The 23,138-nt window shown below is 39.8% G+C and overlaps 1 protein-coding gene across 10 annotated transcripts in view; it reads right to left on the bottom strand.

Moving 5' to 3' along the window:
• Nucleotides 1-23,138, bottom strand: part of zmiz1a (zinc finger, MIZ-type containing 1a) — a 113,303-nt gene that overhangs the window by 4,362 nt on the left and 85,803 nt on the right. For 8 of the 10 annotated variants that reach the window (XM_053232591.1, XM_053232592.1, XM_026935819.3 and 5 more), the window contains 16 exons: nt 10,857-10,992; nt 9,459-9,573; nt 9,124-9,341; nt 8,437-8,632; nt 7,863-8,153; nt 7,116-7,298; nt 6,963-7,031; nt 5,938-6,106; nt 5,468-5,609; nt 4,307-4,517; nt 3,702-3,807; nt 2,956-3,116; nt 2,167-2,234; nt 1,995-2,063; nt 1,592-1,836; nt 754-920 (listed from right to left, as the gene is read on the bottom strand). In XM_053232591.1, the coding sequence (XP_053088566.1) occupies nt 754-920; nt 1,592-1,836; nt 1,995-2,063; nt 2,167-2,234; nt 2,956-3,116; nt 3,702-3,807; nt 4,307-4,517; nt 5,468-5,609; nt 5,938-6,106; nt 6,963-7,031; nt 7,116-7,298; nt 7,863-8,153; nt 8,437-8,632; nt 9,124-9,341; nt 9,459-9,573; nt 10,857-10,992 (2,546 nt within the window). Of the gene's footprint in view, nt 1-753; nt 921-1,591; nt 1,837-1,994; nt 2,064-2,166; nt 2,235-2,955; nt 3,117-3,701; nt 3,808-4,306; nt 4,518-5,467; nt 5,610-5,937; nt 6,107-6,962; nt 7,032-7,115; nt 7,299-7,862; nt 8,154-8,436; nt 8,633-9,123; nt 9,342-9,458; nt 9,574-10,856; nt 10,993-18,311; nt 21,899-23,138 lie in introns of those variants that run through there. The other 2 variants (XM_053232593.1, XM_026935835.3) reach the window with 2 other exon arrangements.

Raw genomic sequence — 23,138 nt, 5'->3', positions numbered from 1 at the left:
GAGGCATCATGGGTATTGGGGAGCATGAGCAGCCAGACACATACAGGTTAGAGCCATGCAGATGGACCTTAGGGGATAATACCAGGTTTATACTATGGAGGTTTAGTCAGCAATAGATGTCCCATTAACCCAGGGAATCACTTTTTATTTCATAACAATACAACTACTGTATATATTTATTTCAAAATGATATATGATATGATACGATATGACTTCTCTCAACTATTAGCAATATAAGCTTTTATTTTTATACAAAATTCTTATGACACTCCTAATGGCAGGAGTGTGTAACTATATAAGAGAGTGAGGTCATGTGACAGGATCTTTTTGTTTCATATTTACCAGTTATTTTAAATCTTTATTTCATCTATTCACTTTTAGGTCAAAGAAACCTGAACAGAACCTCTATAACCAACTCTTTATCTTATTTTTTTTAAAGTAAGTGTTCCACCTTTGGTAAATATTTAAAATGCGTCATTTTGACCCGAACATAAGGGTTAAAGACAGCTTTACCCAATTTCCTCTCCTCCCCAATCAAGTGCCTATGAGAGAATGTTGTAAAAATATCAAACAGGTTCTGTCAACAAATGGAAGGGTTTGGTCCAGTGTTCATGTTTGAATAAAAAACAAGACTCTGGAGTGTTTAATATAAACAACACTTGAATGAGAGCAGCAAGGTTCTGGATGAGAGGTTGAACCGATGAGAGGAGCTGATGTCAGAAATCTGCATGGGTTTCCACGCAGGTGTCTTACCGAGTCGGCCATGCCATGGCTCAGAGGTTTGTCTGGACCCATGAGGTTGTTGGGTACATCCGGAGGGTGCGAAAGCTGAGGGCCATGCATGAAGTCATTTATTGGAGCTCCTCCACCAGAATTACTGTGTGGAAAGTCAAAGTTTCCATGGCCCTGGTAACTGTTGCCTGACAAACAAAAGCAGAGAAGAGTAATGAGAAGCTGTAACCTCAGGCACGAATAGCCAGCGGCACACAGAGAGAGAGAGAGAGAAATCCTCACTTTACTGAGCAGTTTAAAAACCTGCAGGTGTCTATCTCACTCTTAGTACTGTGAAAAAATGAGTCAAGCCAAAAGAAAAAGATCTTGCAAAAGCCTTCACCTGGTTCTGTTGACTAGTTACCAATAGCCATGCCATGTCTTTGGTTTTCATATAATGAAACTGTAAAATCGATTTACATTTATCCAATCTTATTTACAGCTAAATGATGAGCAGTATAAAAATATTTATAGAAATAGACATACAAAACCCCTATATATGCTTGGAGATCCTCCCTATGGCAGGTCAATGAGCGATAAAGGCCTGAAGGTCACACGGCATGCAATAAAATTGTCTTTTTGTTCCATATTTTCAGGCCAGTCGATTTATAATACCTTTATTTCACTTATGCATGAAATCACGCTAATGTGCTCATAATGTCTGTGATATAAATATGTCATTTTAAAAATGAATGCCTCCATGTGTACCTGAGAAATGGAGCCAAATGGAAAAATCACCGTTAATATTTTTTCCATTTCTAGGAGGGATATAACAGTTTGATTTGATTTAAGCTGGAGGAGCTGGACTCATGATCGCTACCTTGGCTGGTGTACTCTGTGTTGTTCCCGCCATGCTGAGGCGGGAGGGAGGTGTAGGGTGAGGGTCCTGGCCCCAGCTGAGCAATCATATCCATCACGTTAGGCATGATCATTTGACTGGGACTCATAGTTTTAAAGCGCTTGGCCAGAGGGCCATCTGGATCCTCCTTTATGTGCAGGTCAGACTTTATGGGCACCGGCCGCCAACTACATGTGGGGTCAATGGTGACCTCTTCAAACTCCGAACTAAAGAGGGCAAAAAAAAAAACAGAGAACCCTAAATGATTGGACAGGTCCAAACACTGGATGTACCCAGAAAAGTTATGTGATAGTTTGGCTAAATAGTTTATGAGCGTAAAAAAGAGCTAAATGTGTTACTGATTGTGGTTTTTACTCATACATACTTTTGGATGGCATTGAGAATTCCCCACATGTACTGGTCCACTTCCAGACCTTCCAGTAACGCGGTTTTACTAGGGACAGAGAGAGCCGTATAAAATATGAAGTTATGAAAAAATACAAAAACAGTACCTTGGTCCAACAATAAAAACACAGTGGTTGAGTTTTGCAACTTACTTGCATACAGGACACCTCCACGTCCCTCTCTCACAGTTCAGCTGCAGGTAGGACTCCAGGTCAAAACACTGCAGATGAGAGGCAACATCAGTAACTGAAAATAGTAAAACTCTTCTACCCTCGTGAGGGGTAAAAGCCGAAAAATCATGGCAGAGCATCAAAATGAAATACCTACTCTTGTGACATATTGCTTTGTTTTTAATTAAAAAAAAAACTAGCACCTATAAGCATAACAGTCTACGGACCATGGAAAGTGGTGACAGTTAAAGTTGAGCCAGCTGTAATTGCAACACAGTTCACTTAAAAAGGTGCAATGTCACACTGAGACAGCAAACAAAAAGCACATCTGTGTTTATTCTGAATATCATTACCGTACAAACAGTTTGCTGTGCAGCTACAGGCCAAACAGTCATAACTTAACATAATTATTGAGTTTAAGTAGAGTTCATAACATAGAAAGTGGGAAAGGAGTGGATTTGTATGGAAATTATGGCTTGCTTATGTGCATGTGTGAAACATGGGCTTACACTTTCACACACTGTCTCTCTCACAGAGCTGATGTGGACTGAAATACTGACTAGCATGGAAACATATCAGTGATGTGTGACTTGTGCAAGATGTGTGACTTCAAAAAAACGCTGTAGAAATGCATCTGATGTCAAGTGACCTCTAGAAATCTAAGATTTTTATGCCATAATAATTTCAGCACATTCAGATAACAATTTCCACAACATTCTTGGTTGTGTTTACATGTGATATTTAACTTTTTGTTTGTATTGGTCTGTTTACCTGCACATGCTTGCAATCGTGTCCCCGGGCTGGAAGTTGGATCCGCCGGAATGTTATGGGACACTTAAGGGACACTTTGATGGCCGTCTGCTCCACACCATCCTCTCCGTTCAGTGTGGCGTTCCCAGAGGACGCTGCTACACTGCTAAAATTTCTCTTTACTGCACACAGAGGATGTGGGAATCAGCAGGCAGAAGAAGAAAGGATGAAGCAGAAAGCAACAAACGGATATTAATAACTGCATAACGCAATAAGCCATGAGAAGGTCTGTGTTACAGTGATTTTATCACGGATATGGGTGTTCTTAGGCAGAACACAAAGCAGAATCCCTCAAACACACTTGGGTTTGATATAATCACTGTAACGCATGTTCATGAGTGACTTACCACGTTCAAAAAATAGACACACAAAAAAAAAAAACTATACGATAAAATTCAGAGTAAAAGAAATAATTTTATTGATTTATTATAGTAAATAAATTATTATTAATAATATATCTCTCTGGATTATTATTAACATATATATATATATATATATATATCTCAACAAACAATGTTTCCACCATGCAGTGTAGTCTGTTAATAGAAGGCTTTGGTTTAAAACCTGGCGTATTAATACAGAATTCATTGACTGTGGTACGTTCAGAGGTGTGTGTATATCAAGGATTTTACAACGGCTTTAAACACGGCTCAGCCAATCTATTTTCTAATATAAAATTTAGCTCACTGTAGAGTGTGCGCTCTTACTTTTGGTAATGCAGTGTTCTGCGGGCAGGAGCCTCTTCTTGAGCAGACCCTGCAGGACGGATCTCACTGACGGCCTGTGCACCAGCTGCAGCACGAACAAGTGAGACTGCGACAAGAGCAGACATGTGTTAACACACACCAGCGAGACTCCCACACCATCCAATCTCCTTTACATTAGTGCCATGGGATAATGATATCTCCTCTGTGCCATTTGCTTTTCCAGCAGAAGCTCATGAAACTGATACCAAATGCACATAGATACAAGACACACACACACACACACACACACACACACAGTGGAGGATCCTACACAGAGCACAGCTGCTAAACCAAACCAGTGCTGCCATTATATTCTACATTTTTATTCATTTAGCAGACACATTCATCCAATATGACTTATAATTGAGACAGAATAAAATTTAACTACACTGCATGATTTAATGGTGACTCTCTGGCAGGCCTGGGCTTTACACTCACAACTTTAATGTCAATAGCTCAAAGTGTTAACCACTGAACCACCACTGTTCCATTAAAACACGGTCAGTAAATGAGAAGCTATACATTATTCAGAGCATGGCTGTCAGGTGAAGTGCAGCAGTACTCACACAGCAGCAGGCTGTGACGGTAATCTGGATGGTGTTCCTTCCCGGCTGACACACATGCTTCAGGTGCAGGGGTTTGTGGGATGTCTTGTTGTCTCCTCTCTCGATGGTGAGTGGCGTGGCATTAACGCTGACCTGCACCGACGCTGGCCAGTTCGTGTTCATCTGCCGGTCCTCATGGTGGTAGCACTTAAACTGCAGCTCCAGGTCAGACCTGACTCCAACCAGAGATTACTTGATTAACACACTAGCGTGCTTTTTTTTTTTATTATAATCAAACTTCTTACTTTCCTCTACAGTCCTCTATTCATATCATATATTATATGCATCTGCATTGCATATATCAAATTTATTATAAAGCCAAAAAGTGAGCATCCAGGTGTGCACGAGACTGTTTTTTTAATTTCATTCTCGCCCACTTCCAAAGGAATTCTGACCAATCCTGCCAGTTATTCCGTTTGTACCTGCCTGAAATATTTTCTGATCAACTTAGGTTCTATATCCCAAAATACAAACAAATTGGTTATTTAAAACATAGCGTCAATGACCAAGATAAAGCATTTATTGAAGATGAATGAACGAACGTGGTAAATTTGTCATGCAACAATCCACCAAGTCCAACATGCTCACGTTAAATCTTTGATTTTTTTTTTATTATTATTTTGTTCTAGTGGAGAAAATCACAGCCCACCATTATCAATGTTATCTCTTATTCTTAAGTTCTTAGCCTTTTTGACTGGTCACTTGAATTAAATTAATCAAACCCTCAATAACTCAAAAACTCATGTTCATAAAATAAATACGCTTTTCATACATGTACTGAGGGGATCTGTGGAGTTTATGTTACAGTTAAAGGGGTCCCTAGAAGCAAAAATTTGAGAACCCCTGCCATACACTGATCATTTTTGTTACTTGTGGTAATGATGGCACTTCTCTTAATGTGACAAACGGCATGTATTATTGTTATAAATTAATTTTCACTATGTATGCTGCTTTTTCCTAAGGGTATGGAAACTGTTGCACTAAACTATATATAGCAGCATTCCATGCATGAAAGGGTCTATCTAACAACTGAAAGCTTTATTATTATTAGCAGTAGTAGTATCAGTATTAATAATCATAATTATAATAATAATAATCATTTATTCTTTAGCACTCACACACCTCCACATGAGTGTTTGATGAACAGAGGGCCGCAGGTGGAAGACGTGGTTGCTGACAGCCAGGTTGTGCTCCAGTCTGAACGGCTCGAGCACCACACCGTCACGTACGGGGAAGGTCAGCCGCAGCTCCTCATTGGGATTAGCTAAAAGCAGTACACGGCATTAGCTCACACACACTCACATAAATGCCATGAGTACTTAGCTTTTTAACCGACACCCACTGCACTATACATGGTTGAACTTTGCTTTCAGGGTCACATCGGTTCAACCTTCCCACTGAAATGCATGTATTATGAATGCGCTCTGTGCAGATGTGAAGCACACTGAAGCGAGATAAATGAGCAGTGGGACTTCTTCTCACCCACCTGAAGGTGTTAAGTGGATCAAACACTTCACTTCACTGCTGACTGATGCTGAGGTTTTAATAAAGCTGACTGAAAAGCTTTAAACTGTGCTGTCAGTGACACTCACTCGGTGGTGGAGGCAGAGATGTCATATTGGGTTTCATATCAGGGGGAAACGGAGGCTTGACGTCCTGGTTGGGCGATAGGTATGGAGGGATACTGCTTCCTGGAGTCATGGGTGGTGTGGGATTCCCAGGAACGGGTGAATGAGGATAGTTCACAACCTGCCGAGGAGGCTACGAGGAGAAAAATACGTATACATTTTTATCTATTAAATTTATATATTATATTGAAAAGCACAGAGGGACAGCCCTCATGTTCAATAATCAGGAGCTAAAAATAAAAGACCTAAAAGTCAAATAAAAATATTAAATAAACAAAATTTCATTATTAAACTAAAAATTATTCAGTGTAGTAACATTAGAGGTTTACTTATTACACTGCAAAAAATTATATCTTAGCAAGTGAAAATATCTTGAATAGTCAAATTGATCTAGTATTTCCTATTACACGATTACCACTAACCAAATCTAAGATTACTAAAACCTATTTCTAGACATTTTTTTTACTAATTTCAAGCTTGAAATTGTCTTGTTCTATTGGCAAATTTTTTCTAATTTTAAACATTTATTTCTAGAAAGAAGCAAGGTTATCTGCCAGTAGAAATTGTAAGAAAATGTGAAGTTTGAAATGAGTACAAATGTCTAGAAATATGATTAATAATCTTATATTTGGTTAATTGTAATCTTATTAGAGGAAATTCTAGATAAATCTGACTATACTCAAGATAATTTCCCTTGCTAAGATGTCATTTTTTGCAGTGTACATCTTGATAAACTTAACATACCAGGGTGTCTTTTGACTTTGAGTATTTTTCTACTTTTACAGACCATGATGTATCTGAGCAAGGAAGAATGAATCCAGCGAATTCTATTCACAGGAAATTGAAGTCAACGAGAACACTGAGCAAGTTTTGTTTTGCCATTTTTTCATTTTTCTCCTATGATGCTGGACTTATGGTACGCCCTGTACAGTGGAAACACTAACATATCAAGCAAGAAAACCACAGAGGGAAGAAGAGGAACTGCTTACCCCATTGCCTTGATTATAGCCATAACTACCTCCAGAGAAATTGTTATTTTGGCCATTAAATGGCTCCTGCTGAAGGAAAAAAAAAAAGCACATGATGAGACGTGTAAAATGAAGTGTGATCTTGCTTTGCACTAAGCAGTTTGTGACATTTACCTTGTAGTACTGGCCCATGGGTACTCCTGAAGGCGGGTACTGGCCTGTGCCCTGCTGGCCTGGCATCCTCTGGCCGGGGTAACTGGGAGAGGGCAGGGCTCTGGAGGCGTTAGGGTTTGGGTACTGTCCTTGCTGATTGGGGAACTGGCCATTAGGTCCAAACTGCTGTCCCCCATAGTTTGGCTGAAAAGAGAATAATAACAGAATTACTTAGTAAACTTATTAAGTTTATGGGGAAGCTTTCAGATGTAATATCTAAATTTAAAAAAAAAACAATGTACTGACACAGTTATGACCCAGTAAAATCTTTTAGCAGAACTTTCTGTTTTTCCAAAAAGTTAAACAATTTAAAAATGTTATTGAAAATATACCTCACTGGCTTAATACATCTTATCAACATGAAATAAAATTGCTTATCACATTTATGGTTACAGAAATATGCAGCAATTATGTTTAGGTCATTTGAACTGAGTGTGATAAGGTGAAATAAAATAAACAGACATAACTGTAAATTATGAACCAAAAGGTCTCCATCTTTCTTTGCACTCACATTCTTGTATATTGATGATATTAATAATAATTTAGTTGAAAATAATATACTATGTATTAGCTTGTATTTATGTATTAATAATATATTATGTAAAATTATAAAAACTAAAAATAAAAACTCTTGTAATTTTATGATGGCCTTGGTCAAACCGCCATCCATCACTAAATAATAAACATAACAAGAGAGTCAATCCTCACCTCTCCAGGATAGGGCCTCTTTGTGCCCTGTATCGGCATGGACTGAGGTCTGGGGCCTGGATATCCTTGCTGGGGCATCCTCTGGCCATGGGCAGCGAACGGCCCCATTCCTGGTGCCCGGGGCTGGTTCATGCCCATTGGAGGGCCGCTGATATTGGAGCTGTTAATGCCAGCACCCATGCCAGCTGGGTTCATGCCTCCTGCCATGGCCGGCGGGCCCCGGGGTCCAGGCTGGTTCATAAACTGGCTGTTATAGCCCTGCGTAGGGCCCATCTGAAACGATGAGCACATCTGGAGAAAACAAACATTACAATTACGCACATATATAAAAATAATAATTCTAACTATACTTTCCAGTCGGCACGTATTGTTAACATACAGCAGCTAATAATTTTCAACAAAGTTATTTTAATCTTTAATACATTATTTTAGTTTTTTATTTTACTGTATTTCCTATTCTACAGTCACACACTTGTAAGTGATATCTTACTTGTCTGGTTCTGACCATATTAGTCAATAAGTAAGGATGGAATCAATGGCATTGTTTCAGTCTGACTCAATTGACATCATTCACCTGTCCATACTGGTTCATGTCCTTGTTGGTTTCCTGCAGGGCAGCCACAGTTGCCGTGGCAGTGGCTGTTGCCGTGGCAGCAGCGGCGGCGACGGCGGCAGCAGCGGCAGCAGCAGCAGGCTGGGTAAAGTCGGACGGAGGCCGGGTGTGAGGGGGCATGCCTATGCCACCTGGGGCATTCGGACCACCCGGATAACTGCAAAAACCAAAAAACCTTTATAACCCAACCCTATGATCTTAATATACACTTAGGTAAACTGAAATGGCAAGATTCCAATAGACATTCACATAAACTAAGAAGACAATTAAAGAAATATAAGAAAGCCTAGCTGTTTGATTAAAAAAAAAAAAAAACAAAAAAAAAACAACTGACATCATTGAGTCTACTGGCTTTCTAGATACATCCTTAATCACTATTCTCGCTCTCTCTCTCAGATTGGCACCATGGGAAGGTGATATCATCTCTTTTGAGAAAACTCCTGGAAGGCTAACATCCCTGAGCTAAGTGTTGGCTTGGCATTGGAATGAAATATCAAATGTCACTAATGGAAGCCTCATTGCCCACGTTTATTGAATTTCTCACAGAATGGGGCAAAGAGAGACTCCTCTCTCTGTGCAGTATCTTTTCCGTCAATGTGTTTCATTCTGGTGCACTGATTTGTCAGCGTTGCGGTTTTGAACACTCACCTCCCGCTGAATCCTCCAGCTCCTGGATGCCCTGCTCGCCCATACATGCCCTGCTGCATGTAGGCCTGGTTGGAGCCACCTTTGGCTGAGAACTGCTGCTGCTGGCCAGGAAACTGAGGGGAGTTCAGCCCTGGGTTGTTGGCAGACATGCCAGACCCAATTCCATTGCCTCCAGGGTTCATGGGGTTGTTGGTGTTAGCCATGGGGTTGCCCAATACCTATTTTAATGACAGCACGCTTAAACCATTAGTTGTCGATGATATTAGTAGAATACCAGAGATATTCAAATAAGAGCACTTCATGCATTAGTACATGTTGTTACTTGTCTGTCTCACCTGACTTTGTGATGTATTGGTCACCCCCCACACAGTCGTCACCACTGACAGTGAGCCTGGGGCCTGATTGGCATTCTGCTGCCAGGGAACGGAGTCATACGGAAAGGACCCATCACTGCAAACCAACCAAACACATCAGCCAAATCAGATAAAAATCAACAGCCTAGCTCTATGCAGCAGGGTCCGAAGTAACAATAAACCATGTATGGGAAGGTGTGCCGACTTTGACGAAGAATTCTCTCTTCAATGGAGAACATTGTTTCTCATGGAAGCAAAGCTGTAAGATTCACAAGGGAGACTTCCTTGGCAACCAATCAGAGTTCAGGCCCTGAGTACAGAATGTTCTATTAAACATAACTTCATTGAGCCAGCACTTCTCCTTTGCTTAGATGCCCCAGAGGCCTTTTGGCACTGTATCAACAAACAATTCTACTGCCCCAAGTTCTTTACTGACTTACACAGATAAAAGTTTAAAGCAAGGTGGGATATCATCAAATGTTTTCTCTATCTTGGGGAGTCTTGAGTTTGCAAGCTATCAAAGTCATCTTGCAATGATGCAATGTTTACGCAGCACGGCTGACAAAACTTTGACTGCTGGTGTCTTGGAAAAGACTACGTACAGGCAAGTGGTGATAACAACAGGACTCCAATAAAAAGAACAGCCTTATCTTTTTTTATTCAGGTCTTTTCTATTCATTGTAAATCTGCACTATATGTACTATAAGTGGAGCAATACAAAAAATATATAATTTTGTATATGTATATAATTAATTTTGGGATTGTGTGCATGAAAAATCAGCTAATTGAAATTGCATTCAGATCATTTCACTTAAGAGTAACAAAGTGAAATAAAAGTGTTTTCTATTTACAAAGCCTAGTCAAAGAGATGACTTTAGTTGCTGTTGCATTACCTCCTCCTTTTATTTGCATTCACACCTGTGCACACACACACACCTCCCATCCCCAACCTTGGGAAGAGATTTTGCGTATGTCATTTACATTCATTTACATTTATTCATTCATCTGACGCTTGTATCCAAAGCAATCCAAGTTTATTCCTGAGCAGTTGGGGTTAAATGCCTTGCTCAATGGCCCTACAGTGTGGTTCTGGCTGTTCTGAGATTAAATTCAGCAGAACCATAGCATTAACACTGTGTTCCCACTGACTCAGTTCCATAAAAATATTTCTGATGCTAATCATAAACTGATCAAAAGGTATAACTGACATTTAAAATTTTATTTTACAAGTGTATTGCTATAAAATTTAAAGAGATGGCCCAGGTCAATGGGATATCTCTTGTTAAAGAGCAAACAGAACATTATGAAGCTTTAGGGTCAACAGGTACAGGCAGTGGTGTTTGAAAAAGGTCCAGGGAGGGACAGGCAGTTTATACTGACCCATGGGAGAGCGACGGCTTCATAGAGTTCATGGGTGGCTGCATAGGCACTTTGCCCTGGGGTTCGTTCTGCCGATTCTTCTGGTGCCGCAGCAGGAGCAGCCGACCCAGCTCCTCGCACCAGGACGACAGCAGTGCTAGAGAGGGAGAGAGAGAGAGAGAGAGAGAGAGAGAGAGAAAGGGAGGGAGGGAGAGACTGATCATGAGTCTACAGATTCAATGCACAGGAACCTTAATATGATATAGGAATACAGGACTTGCAGTGTGCTTTGTTCTTCATTTAGAACATCTATATTCATAACCCTGATCCAACTTGTTTATTTCAGTACTAAAAACACACTTTCACCTACAGCTGATAAATTATACATTCTAGTGAAAGGATGTGATAAATGACAAGCAAAACCATGCTGGAGAAAAATAACTCCAGTAATTCAGTGAGACTGCAATGCAATAACACATCAGTGTCTCAACTTAACCTTCACTGACAATAACATCCTCTTTCAATTTCAAGCTGCAGTTTAAGCCTTTACCACAGGAGGACACTGCAGTCCTGTATTTCCCCAAGCATTTAGAGTCATTTCGGCCTCTCTCAGGATCATATGCTTTTCATCTGCAGCGCATTGTAAGCAGTGATCCTACTACAAAAGACTGCTCTTGTCTTCTCATGGTGGGAGGATGAGAGGAAGAGAGAGACTGAGGTACGGGAGACAAGAACTGAGGATGGTGAATCATGTCATGGCAACAGTTCACTGTTTGTCTTTCTCTATATCTCTGACTCAAATAAGTGCCTTAAGTGATCTTTGGACTCTGTCTCTCCCTCTCCCTCTCTGCTTGTTTATTCAAACACCTGTGTGCAGTGAGATGGAGGAAAAGAGAAAATCTAAGAGATCCATGCTGTCCAGTATGGTACTACTCAGATACAGCATGAATAAAAGCCATGAACTGCCTCGCCAACCCGGTCTTCCCTCCACCATCAAAAAGACGGTGCAAGGCAGTGCATGAAATATTTCCTTTAATACAAAATGAGTTCATCCTCTGGAACAATAGCCCTCTTTCTTCCCAAGACCCTTCCACGGAGACAGTGGATAGAGAATAAAAAATGCCCTGTGTGCTTATTTCGACACAGAGGGTGGTGTTAAAGAGTCTTTTTCTCCTTGTCTAGGAGACTGCAGCGCTCTCTGAGCTGAGTGCATGCTCTCTCTGTGTCTGCCTCTCTCTCTGGTGCACAGAGACAGACGTCTGCTTTAGCTCTTTCCTCCCTGTATCGATCAGCCAGTAATGACTAATAAGACTGCTCAGCTGTCTCCAGTGCCCTTAATGCTGGGAGAATGTAAACGAGCAAACACACGTCTGACAAGCAGAGAGGACCCATGTGCACAGAACACATTTTCACCTCCATCTCAGCTTTATCACACATAGTGTGCGCACATCTTTGAAAGACACACGATCCCTCTTGCACGCCTTTATTCATTACATTTCCAGTGATTCATGATATTCATTGTTCTACCAGCGTCTGTCTGAGTCTGTCCAGGTTATAAAACATGCAATTACAGTAAGGCCATGTATCGGTACACATATCAAAGAGCCGTGTTTGAAAGCGAGTGCGGCTCACCGCACGACAGGCATGAAAAGCCGTCGCAGCAGGCTCGAAGCAAGAGGCTGGAATCACCCACCTATTTAAATGAGAATTATTCCACCCTGCCATTACAGAGAGCTTATCTCCGCGCTAAATCACCACCTCTGCATGCTGGCAACTGCTATTTTCTCACAAAAGACCAACTTAGAACTCATATGACAGGTTACAGCCAGCCACTGCCTGCCAATTCCTCTCTGTAGTCCCCTGCTAGCACGCCTCCTACACCTAACAAAGAGCAGAGCACTCGTGCCTGCTATCCAGCCTGTGCATTAGGTGCAAAAAAAAAAAAGAAAAACAATCTGTACTTAGCTTTAACACCTGAACACCTTTAATCAACAAGCAAAAACACTTATCTTCTATTTAAATAGCCTTCTATTTTTTCCTACTACACCTCCTGTGTTTTCATATGTGTGGTGACATTCCCTCCAGTCACTAATTCTGCTCTAACCACGTTGCTCCCACAAACACACCCAGTTCTGCCTCCATTTCCTTCTCATCCTTCTCTCTGTACTGTTCTCTCCCTCCCTCTTTCTGCCACAGACACCTGCTCCAGTGTTAGCTGTGGATTGGGTGTTGGCAACTTGGCAGTGGAGGATATGGCTCTGTCACAAGTGTAGTAAGGCACTCTTTTCTGGCATGCCGGACAGAGGTGTTCTGGCCTCCAGTGGTTCTGTGTGTTGGGTTAATGACAGTAGGAAGCACGGTTTTGTGGGTGGGTTAATGTGAATGTTGAGTATGATGAGCTGGTCTGTACTGGCTCTACAGCCTGCGGTACAATGGTGTGTATGTGTGTGCTGGCTCTGTGGCAGTCTGCAGTATGGTGATGGAGAACAGGATGCCAGGGTTGGCACGCAATGGGACGCTTTAGCCAGAGACAGACGCAGCAGGAGGGAGAGAGAGCAGACACACAGCAGGGCTCCCACTGGGCCATGCAAGCACCAGTCATCCAGTGCTGAGCCTCTACTAACACCAAATTATCCAGCAGCAGTCATCAACTCATGATATACTAGCGTAGAATGTCCAGAAGTCTTACAATCCAGCGGAAGATTTGTGATCTAACAATGCAAACAACCTTATTTGTGAATATCCTTTGATTTTTTTTTTTTAAATTCATTTAAATTCATTTAAATTCATTTGTTTCACTGTTCATATATTTTGGGAGACGGATAAAGTCTAGTGTTATGAATATCCTGCATTATGCCAGCAAATCAGCAACCAAAAAATTATATCATTTAATGTACAGTAATTGCCTCGTTCAGACAGAAAAGTGGTTAAGATAAAAGCTGTCGCAACTCCAACACCATATTCCAACAAGCTTAAAAAGTACACCCTACATTACACTTGTTTTCATTTAATACATAAATATCAGCAACTCCTAAATGCCATAAATCTCTGTTTACATTTATTATTTTTCTGTCAAAAGCGTTAATGTGCCATTTTAGTTCACAGCCAACATCAGGCCATTCTGTGCTACAGCTGGTGATTGGGCACTTCACAGGCACGCCCAATATATCAAAGTAAACAAACAGAGGCAGGAAACTGTGCCACAGTTATTAGATGTAGGGTACAGATCTAAAGTATAAATCCTCTGGCACAGGGTGCACATTACAGATCAGTAACTGTCATAGTAATTATGATAGCCACAAGAATATGTAATACGGTGCAAAATGTATTATAATTAAGACATGACATTATCAGCACTGATAACTTAAGGAGTCCTGACAGATCTTAATGAGAGACCAGTGGGCTTTAAATTATCATAGAACAGATTGCTGTATTCAAAAATCAGGTGCAAAACTCAGAGAAACGACATTCTGAACACATTTTCATGTCTGAACTACATTCATCTTCACCACAAATGATACACTTTAAACATTTACACAGGCACTAAGTCTACACAGCTTATTAATATATAAATGAATAATATATACACTTGTACTGTTTTCTGTGCTGTACTAACTCTCATGCTAAATATGTAACGTGTTATGGTATTCTTAGGCCATAGCCTTGTTTGTACTAGCATGAGGATGTGTTTCTGAGAAGAGACTTCAGTGCACTTCTGTAAGTTGCTCTGGATAAGATCATCTGCTAAATGCCATAAATTTAAATGTCATAGTCTCATAGTGACTCCTAGGAAACAAGCTCTGCTGAACCTTAAGCAGTTCATTCTGTCGTCCAGTGGATCTGCTGAGAGAACAACAGTCCGTGGCCCACCAGATAGCTGGCAAACAAGCTACAGATTTCAGACATGACCCATCTCAGTGTCTCGTCCCCCCCCTTACCCTATGCCCTCTTAGCTGCACATTGTGGTTTAGTGAACTGATGCCCATCAATCCCTCCTGCTGATCATGGTAAATCCTCTAACATGCAGGTCTTGAGTGGTCTTTGTCACCCTGGTTACACAAATAGCCCCCAAATCTGCTCAAAATATGTGTGCTCACCCCGTAGGCCCTGCAGCCCTACTCCTGCACCACATCTCAACCACCACCTTGTTATGAGCTTTTTAAGAAGGACGAAGCCTTTCCGTCACTAATAAAATAGCGATTGCAACAAATAGACAGTGGTGTAATGGAGAAAGGCCAAAATGAACAAAGCCATCAAAGTGGAGAACTCCACTTGACTGTATAATCACAGTCTGGCCTTATCAGATAGCAGATTTCAGCCTGGCCCGAGCAGGCAGCCCACTGTGCCAAACGCAGCACAGTGCCCTCGTCTTTTCCATTACTTATTCATTGAATGTATTACATCTCTGCATGTGAAGAGGCAGGCTGTGGGAAAAGAAGATTTGATTATTAAGAGTGGTGAGAATTATGAAGTGATGATAGTTACTCTGCAAGTAGGCCTATCTGCATGTTAATTTGATCTGATGAAGGATTTATGTTATATTATTAGGTAAGGTTTGCATGTCTAAAGGGCAATATTTTTTGTACTGTATAATAAAGCAATTCACAGGAAATGATCATGAAAGTGTGTGTTAGGTTAGTCTGGAATATTCTAAGTAATCAAATTTCTTCTTGATTTACACAATGGGCATTACTATTCCAGACTACATGACCCAAATCAGTATCTTCTAAAATTGAAACAATATTCAACACCATTTTCTGTAATCCTCTATCACATTTCCTTTGCTCTACTTTTATCCCTCTGTTCTTTCTCTCTGTCTGCGTGGTGAGGTTATTAGTGCTGAGTCTGGATGGCTGTCATGCTGGCGAGTGTTTAAAGGCTATCATGTCCTGTTGTCTTGTCATATCCACATGACACCACAGTGCAGGCCACTTCCTGCCCTACAATGACATCATTCAAGCCCATAATAATAATAATAATAATAATAATAATAATAATAATAATTTCTGAACAGTGTTATTATATAAAGACAGCTTCCGTTACTTTAAAGTGTAGCAGGCAATGTTAGTAATATTTCAGAGTGCATGAGTACAGAAGTGGAGTGTAAATAAAACAATAGATGCAGTGAATACAAAAAGTACCAGTGAATACATAAAATATCAGTATGTAATATCCTATTTACATTTTTTGAAAAAGGTGCAATGCGCCCAACTTTGGAAAAATCTCCATATTTATTTCATTCTAAAATTTTCAATCTGTTCCCATGCAAAAAGTGCAAGCTAGTCGAGAGAAATCCCAAAATATTTTAAGCTGTAATAACAGCCCATTAAAACACCCATCAGTGCCAGTGGAAATGTGGAATTCTCTACTTTTCAAATAAAATCCTGGAAGAATTTGTGGTTAGATGTGTGCTGGCCCACCTCAGTATGAGACCTTGCTGTCATTTCACTGACTATATTCTATTTTGTTATTTTGAAATGTCAGGTCATAAAGCTGATTTGTAGTTTTTATACTATCTAATCTTAAAAGGATATGTTGAGTAATTTTATTCAGCATCACATACATAAAATTGGTGAAAAGCTGTCATGTGTGCCAGATAATAATGCAGATTGCATAAATCATACCAGCTAGGCTCCTCTGTCAGATTATGCCAAAAAGCTCTGGGGGCGATTTAGCAGTGTGTATATTCACATGATAGACAGACAGTATACAACTACCACCCACTAAAACATGTTCACAATACTACTCGCCATCTGGTGAAGTACAAATTCTGGGAACTATATATTCTTTGGGGTATCCCACCACTGTCATCAAGCACGTCAGAAACAGCCACTCTTTAAGATCTCCCTGCCATAAAACAGTTCTTGATAGCACAAGGGCTGTGATTGTGTAGAGATGTTGTTTAGTGTGTGAAGGTGTGCTCCCAGCAGCACTCTGCTATTATCTAATGACACCGTGCAGGTCCTGCCTTATGAGAGAAGCCTACATGCTAATTAAAACTACAGCTGATCCTGAGTGCAGGCTGCATGCATGCCGCGGGACCTATTAAACCCTGACCGAGGCTAGTGAGTCACCTTGTGGCCTCCCCTACCTCTGATGTAATGGCTCAGGATAGATCTGTACACACACAGCAGGTGAGCTGCACACACGGTATACCTACTAAAATTCTGAAGTTTTAACAATACATAAGCACTAGGGGTGTAACGCAATGCCACAATCTGTATCCATAGACAAATATATATTGTGCTGTGCTCCAAATATTCATACTTGTATTCGGATTTAAATCCAAAGTAGGCTTGAATTAAACTGGAATTTTTATTTTTTTTTAATTAAATATGAACCCTACCATTATGCCCCTAGAAACACTGGAAAACTGGAAAAAACCCAGAGGTAGAAATAATCACGCTGACTGGGCTATTATTTTTCTTTGTACCTGCCCACGATATTATCTAATGAATTTAATTGGTTGTAGTTCCCAAAATATAACTGAAATAGCAGCCGAATTTAAACCGCAAACCCAGACCAGGCAGTTACTAAGGATGACCTCGCGTTCATGTTAATTTTTTAACAATTTTTTTTTAACAACTTTTTAAAAAGTAGTCTCACACAGATGTCCTGTGAACCTTTCTTCCGAGAGAAAAAAGTGCAGCACCTATTCATATATGCATTTGCATCTGTCTAGAACACATTATCTGTTCAATCCAAATGATAATGTACTCATATTCTGTTACGTCCTTACTAACTACAGCCATACACTGAGGCTGTTTAGTGTGTAATCGAAATAGAGGAACTGCGATGATCTTTACCAGTGCAGATATAATGTTTGAGCTGCCAGAGATCCCTACAATGCAGCCTCACTGACACACAGTCTTTTTTATAAAAGCATCAATAGAAATAGCTTGATTCTAGGTGAACTGACAAACTACATCATATTGTATTTTATCTACAAAAGCAAGTACAATGAATGAAATAAAGATTACTCACAAAAAGGCATTAACAACACAGAGGCCAGCCCCAGAAGTGAAGGACACACAGATGGAGGTTTTGCTTACACATACGTAGTAATATGTAATAAAATAAGGAAATAAGGAGGCAATTGGCAATGACTGGCACAGTCTGAAAAAGCTTTTCCTTGTGTTGTCTTCAGTATTAAGTGAGTGCAGAGCACTTTTTGAAAATATGATAAAAACATAACTGAGCAGCACATGCTTCTGTGATACAGTTATGGATGCCTATTTAGCAGCCAACGAGCCACACACACACACCCCCGCAAGAGGAAGCACATCGAAAGCATCTGTGTCACTGTGACTCAGCTCCTGTGACTGCTCACAGATGAATACAAAAAAAAAAAAAAAAAAAAACAGAATGAATGTCCAGGGTGACAATGGCAGGGGAGAAAGATAGAGGAACAGAGAGAACGAGCTCTCCACTGGATGTGTCACACAAACCAAATGAAGCTAGAACACAGAAGAGTACCTGAGTCACTTTGACATCTCCTGCAGGTGTTGGTTTCTGTAGGGTTCAAATTCAACATTTTACTCATGGGGGCAAAGCAAACGTCAACACAAACAATGCAGCATTAACAAAAAAATCATTTTTTAGATGAGTGACTTGATGAGGCATGAACGGCCCTCGGTCACAGTCAGGAAGCCCAAAGCAGCTCAGTGCAGGAATGCAGAATTTGACCCGCCTAAAAAAAGGCCAGAATGTACTTAATTATTCTAGTGCATATTTTTCAAATATTCTAAGCACTAGTCATGAATGTTAAATGGCAATAGATTCGCCTTGTTTTGTTGAACTATGAGTTTGATGTATTACATTAAATCATTTACAGATGTCGCATTCCTTCCCCAGTCTATATATGTAAAATGAATGTTGCAAGCACAGGCCAGTCTGAATTCCTCATGCTTGTGATATCACTACAGTGAACACACACCGAAGATGTGGAGAAGTGTCTAAATGTTATGCCTTTCCTGGATGGTACGCAGCTAATATCTCTGCCTAACCTTCCAAAACATCCAGACATCAGAAAACAGTGGCTGAAGTTGATCTTTTCTGATGTCCCTGAGGGTTTTAGTCTGTTAAACTGTTTGCTCAGCACTTTTCAGCCTGAGCTGCTGGAACACAGTTTAGACGTGCCAAAAAGTCACTGCTGCAATCCATACATAGCTCATTTCACTCTGATGTTTTATCTGTTAATGACTATACAGTATGAACATTGATTTGAAGGCATCTTCATCTGGGATTCAACATCCAGGAATATTTCAATGTTTTGACATTTTACCCTGCAGTAGCACTCCTTATCACTTCAAGGCGCAGTACAAATGCAAATTTGTTCACGGTAGTGACATCACAACCACAAAGGATTTAAAATGGCCTGCTCTAAAACTGAGCTTGTTTTCCGTATATGGTCTGCATTAACAGATACATTTGTAAACATCAAACTCATTTGTTTTAACAAAACAAGAAAAATCTTCTTATTTTCATGATATGGCCGTGACAGGACATGAATATAGCTGTCAAACAAAAACATTCCCTTAAACATGTATATTCTCCCATATAAAATCATACGAGACATTATGCCACAACACTTTCAAACATATTCTGTCTCACTTCCACTTACGAAGGGATTGTACACACGTCTTGTTTATATATTACTCTCCTGTTTCTTTTTACTACAACTGCTTTTTACACTTCAGCTCTTCAATACGCCTGACCTTCTTCTTGGCTCCAAAACAACCTGTGTGAAAAAAATATAAATCTTTCATAGATTTTTTATATAAATGAATTAATTTGTGTCATTTATTTTTATTCAGTGACAATGTAAATATTTATAATTCATGATTTATACAATTTATAATTCATGTATTTTCTTCTTCTTCATGTGCATTTTATATGCCTATAGGCACATTTGTTGGTAATAAATATTTTATAATCCATTCAGCAAAAATATAAAACTTATACTTCTTTCGAATGGATATAAATTCACCTTTAGTCAACTTTAATCAACTACCAAATTTTTTTTTTACTGACCTAATTAAAGCAGGAGATAGCATTCTTTCATTCATTTCTTAGGCATACTGAAGTGCTATGAAGTCATATTTAATACTTTTATTACCATTTAACAGCACTTTTAATATTAAACATAAATCTTTTACACATAAAAATATAAATCCAATATGTATTTGAGGTTATATTGGTATCATAGTATTTGTAATTTGCTATAAGCCAGGAAGTGGCATCTCAGTGAGTGGTTAAGGCTTTGCGCTGCCGAAGCTTGTGAGGTCAAATCCCAGCCCTGCCAAGTGGACGAGGTTGGGTCCTTGAGCAAGACCCTTAACCCTCAATTGCGCAGTTCAAGTCCCTTTAGATAAAAGTGTCAGCCAAATTGAGCAAAATGAGCAAATGTACGTGGAATGAAGCTTGTGAGATTTCACACAGCCTTTTTTAGTGCGTCACCCTTATGTCTATCAGCGCTCACGTGTTTGCTGGCTCGGCCCTTCATCTACACCTAGTACCAGTTAATAGACTCCTTACAATCCACAGATACAAACAAAGAATGCATCATTTGCATAGTGTACATAGACACTATCATAAAAAGAGGATCACTACAGAACAGACAGTGAAAAAAATGTGCTCTGCTATAGGATATTCACTAGCCAGCTAGCTAATAGTCTGCCAGCTAATCAGATAATTAGCTTTTCACATTTAATCATCAGAGGGCAAGGCAATGTTGGTGATAACTAACTTTTCTTGACCCCATGACAATTATTGGAGTCTCTCATTTGCCGTGTTAGACTAGTCGGGACGTCTTGTTAGAACTGATTCTATCTGTACTAGCATTTGTGATATTTCTGACAGTCTAGTAAGAGTACAAAGTAGACAGAAGTGTCTGAGAAAAATTTCAGAGATTCAGATACTTGGATTCTTGTGCACTGCTAAACCAACTTCAATTCATTTGCAGTAACAAGTAATCATGCAATTATGTAACATCGGTTAGGCTTAAGGGCTCTGAGATGTCATTGTTGTCATAGCGAATGGCCCTAAAATAATGTTGCTGACAGGAATTACAGCCATGCCTAGTTTATCAACAAAACAGCTATCAGGCAGTATCACAAGTGAACAGCAGGATCCTGATTATAGAAAACCACAATGCATTTCACTGTTTTTGTCTGTTAAAATTCACACGTACATCACTCTGAAGATGAGACAAGAGTTCACACATGGTTTTATAATACTAAAGACACCTTCAGTTCTATGGTGGACAAGTTACATGCTGCATGCTAATGACTTAACTGGTTCTAGAAATGACATTTTTTACACAGCAATAACAGCATTACAGTTATCTGTCGTGGTTCTTTGTTTTCAGGTTACTTAGTTCAGGTCCTTTTTGGCAATTATGACCTTTTCATTACAGGAACAGAGTAGGTCTACTTGTAGTAAACTTTTTTTTTTTAATTGATAAACTCAAACAACATTCTCAGTTGCATTACAGCATTAGCTTATAACAATGAATCACTTAGTATATTGTGTCACTATCTACTATAAATACTTTCATATTTTTTATATACATGTGTGTTTACGTGTATGTTTATGCAGTTATATGCATAATAATATGTACTGTATACCTGTATTATCCAAGAGGAGCAACTAACTTTTCCACGAAAACAATGACTTGTTTGTGGAGGCCATTCGTGTTTGCTTCATGACCGGCGCTTACTGTGTGAAATCTGATATCTATCAAATCATATATTCGCGTTTCCATTCATTTATCTTCATTATCCTAATCAGAACTGTGGTGGATCCAAATTAATTTAGAACTATACTTTCTGCAGCTGGGTCTAAAATCCTGAGTACACTACCAAAAATGGTTCGATTTTCTCAGTTACAAAAAAAACAGATATAATTTGGTATTGGCAATATTTAATATTAAATTATTTTTCAGACAAGATCACATTATGATGGTATTTGCTGGAAGCAGTACTAATGATGATGCATGATACCTGCAAAACTGTCCATTTATTGGGCATTCATAATAAGACTTAGAAACCCATGTTACCATATGAATGATATACATGGGCTCCCATACAGTTTATATATATATATATATATATATATATATATATATATATATGATATGATATGATCATATGATTTCTCATATGAAATAGCTAGAATGCTTTTATTTTATATAATGATTCAAGTATCAAGTATCATAGCTCCTACTGTATAGGATAGAGATAATAACACACTGTGTCAGCACTGCCTTAGCACCAACAGCACAACAAAGAAGACATTTGCCAGTCTGAACTACAATAACTGTGTTGTTGAAGCTCAAACTGGGAGAGGAGAAAACTGGACCAAGGCCATGGTCATGGCTGGCCTCCTCCCTCTCCGCTACAAATCTAACTTTCAGGACATGTTGGAAAGTTCACAACTCCCCATATTCACTTTCTGCTGTATTCACATTTCAACTCCCATACAGTTTCTAACAGCATCATTCTGTTACGTTTTCCTAAACACAGTAACAGACTGATCAGCAAACATAACCACCCCCTGCCTTTTCATTTCACTTGTGGTAAAACATCTGTTACTTCAACTTTCGTCCCTACAAGGGAAACTGAGAAATACAGGAAGTCTCTCGTACTCGGAGCAACTCCAGTGGCTGGGGATGTAACGAGTATTTTTCTGGTGCATTATGAAAAATATGAGCTGCAAAATCACATTTTGAAAATGCAAATGGAATACGTGCTCCACATATTAGATCCAAACAAATATTCACAGAGAGCTAAGTGCAAAGAAAAACTGCCTTCAGCAGTTATATTTGCTGCTTGCTCTTTGGTAGAGAAATGACCACACATCCGCTACGCTACACAGACGTGCAGTTGGGTTCTAAGAGCGTCCCGAGCTGCTCTGTGTAATTGGGCGAACAGTTGGAGCCGAGCTGTCGCATGGCTCATGTCAAACGGCTAAAGGACTGCCAAAAAAACCAGCCTCAAGTAGGTCAGCTCTTCAACGAGAAATAATCAAGCCCATTCGGACCTTCTCTCTCAGTGTGTGAGCAGGAAGTGGGTCAAATGTAGTCAGCTGTTACAGCTCTATCATTCAGAGCACTGGAAGCTCCAGTCATGCTTTACAACTCGGTTTCCATTAGTTAAAGGCACAGTGGGGAAACCCTCTGGAGCCCCATGGAGGCTAAGCTCATACCAGCAGCTTGATGCAGATACAGTACCACTCTGGTTCCCGCCCACACACACACATACACACACAAACAGACACACCTCTGTCTCCAGACATTACTGA

The sequence above is a fragment of the Pangasianodon hypophthalmus genome, chromosome 3 (genome assembly GCF_027358585.1).
Source record: "Pangasianodon hypophthalmus isolate fPanHyp1 chromosome 3, fPanHyp1.pri, whole genome shotgun sequence".
NCBI classification, from domain to species: domain Eukaryota; kingdom Metazoa; phylum Chordata; class Actinopteri; order Siluriformes; family Pangasiidae; genus Pangasianodon; species Pangasianodon hypophthalmus.
This window is presented reverse-complemented; position numbering and strand designations above follow the sequence as displayed.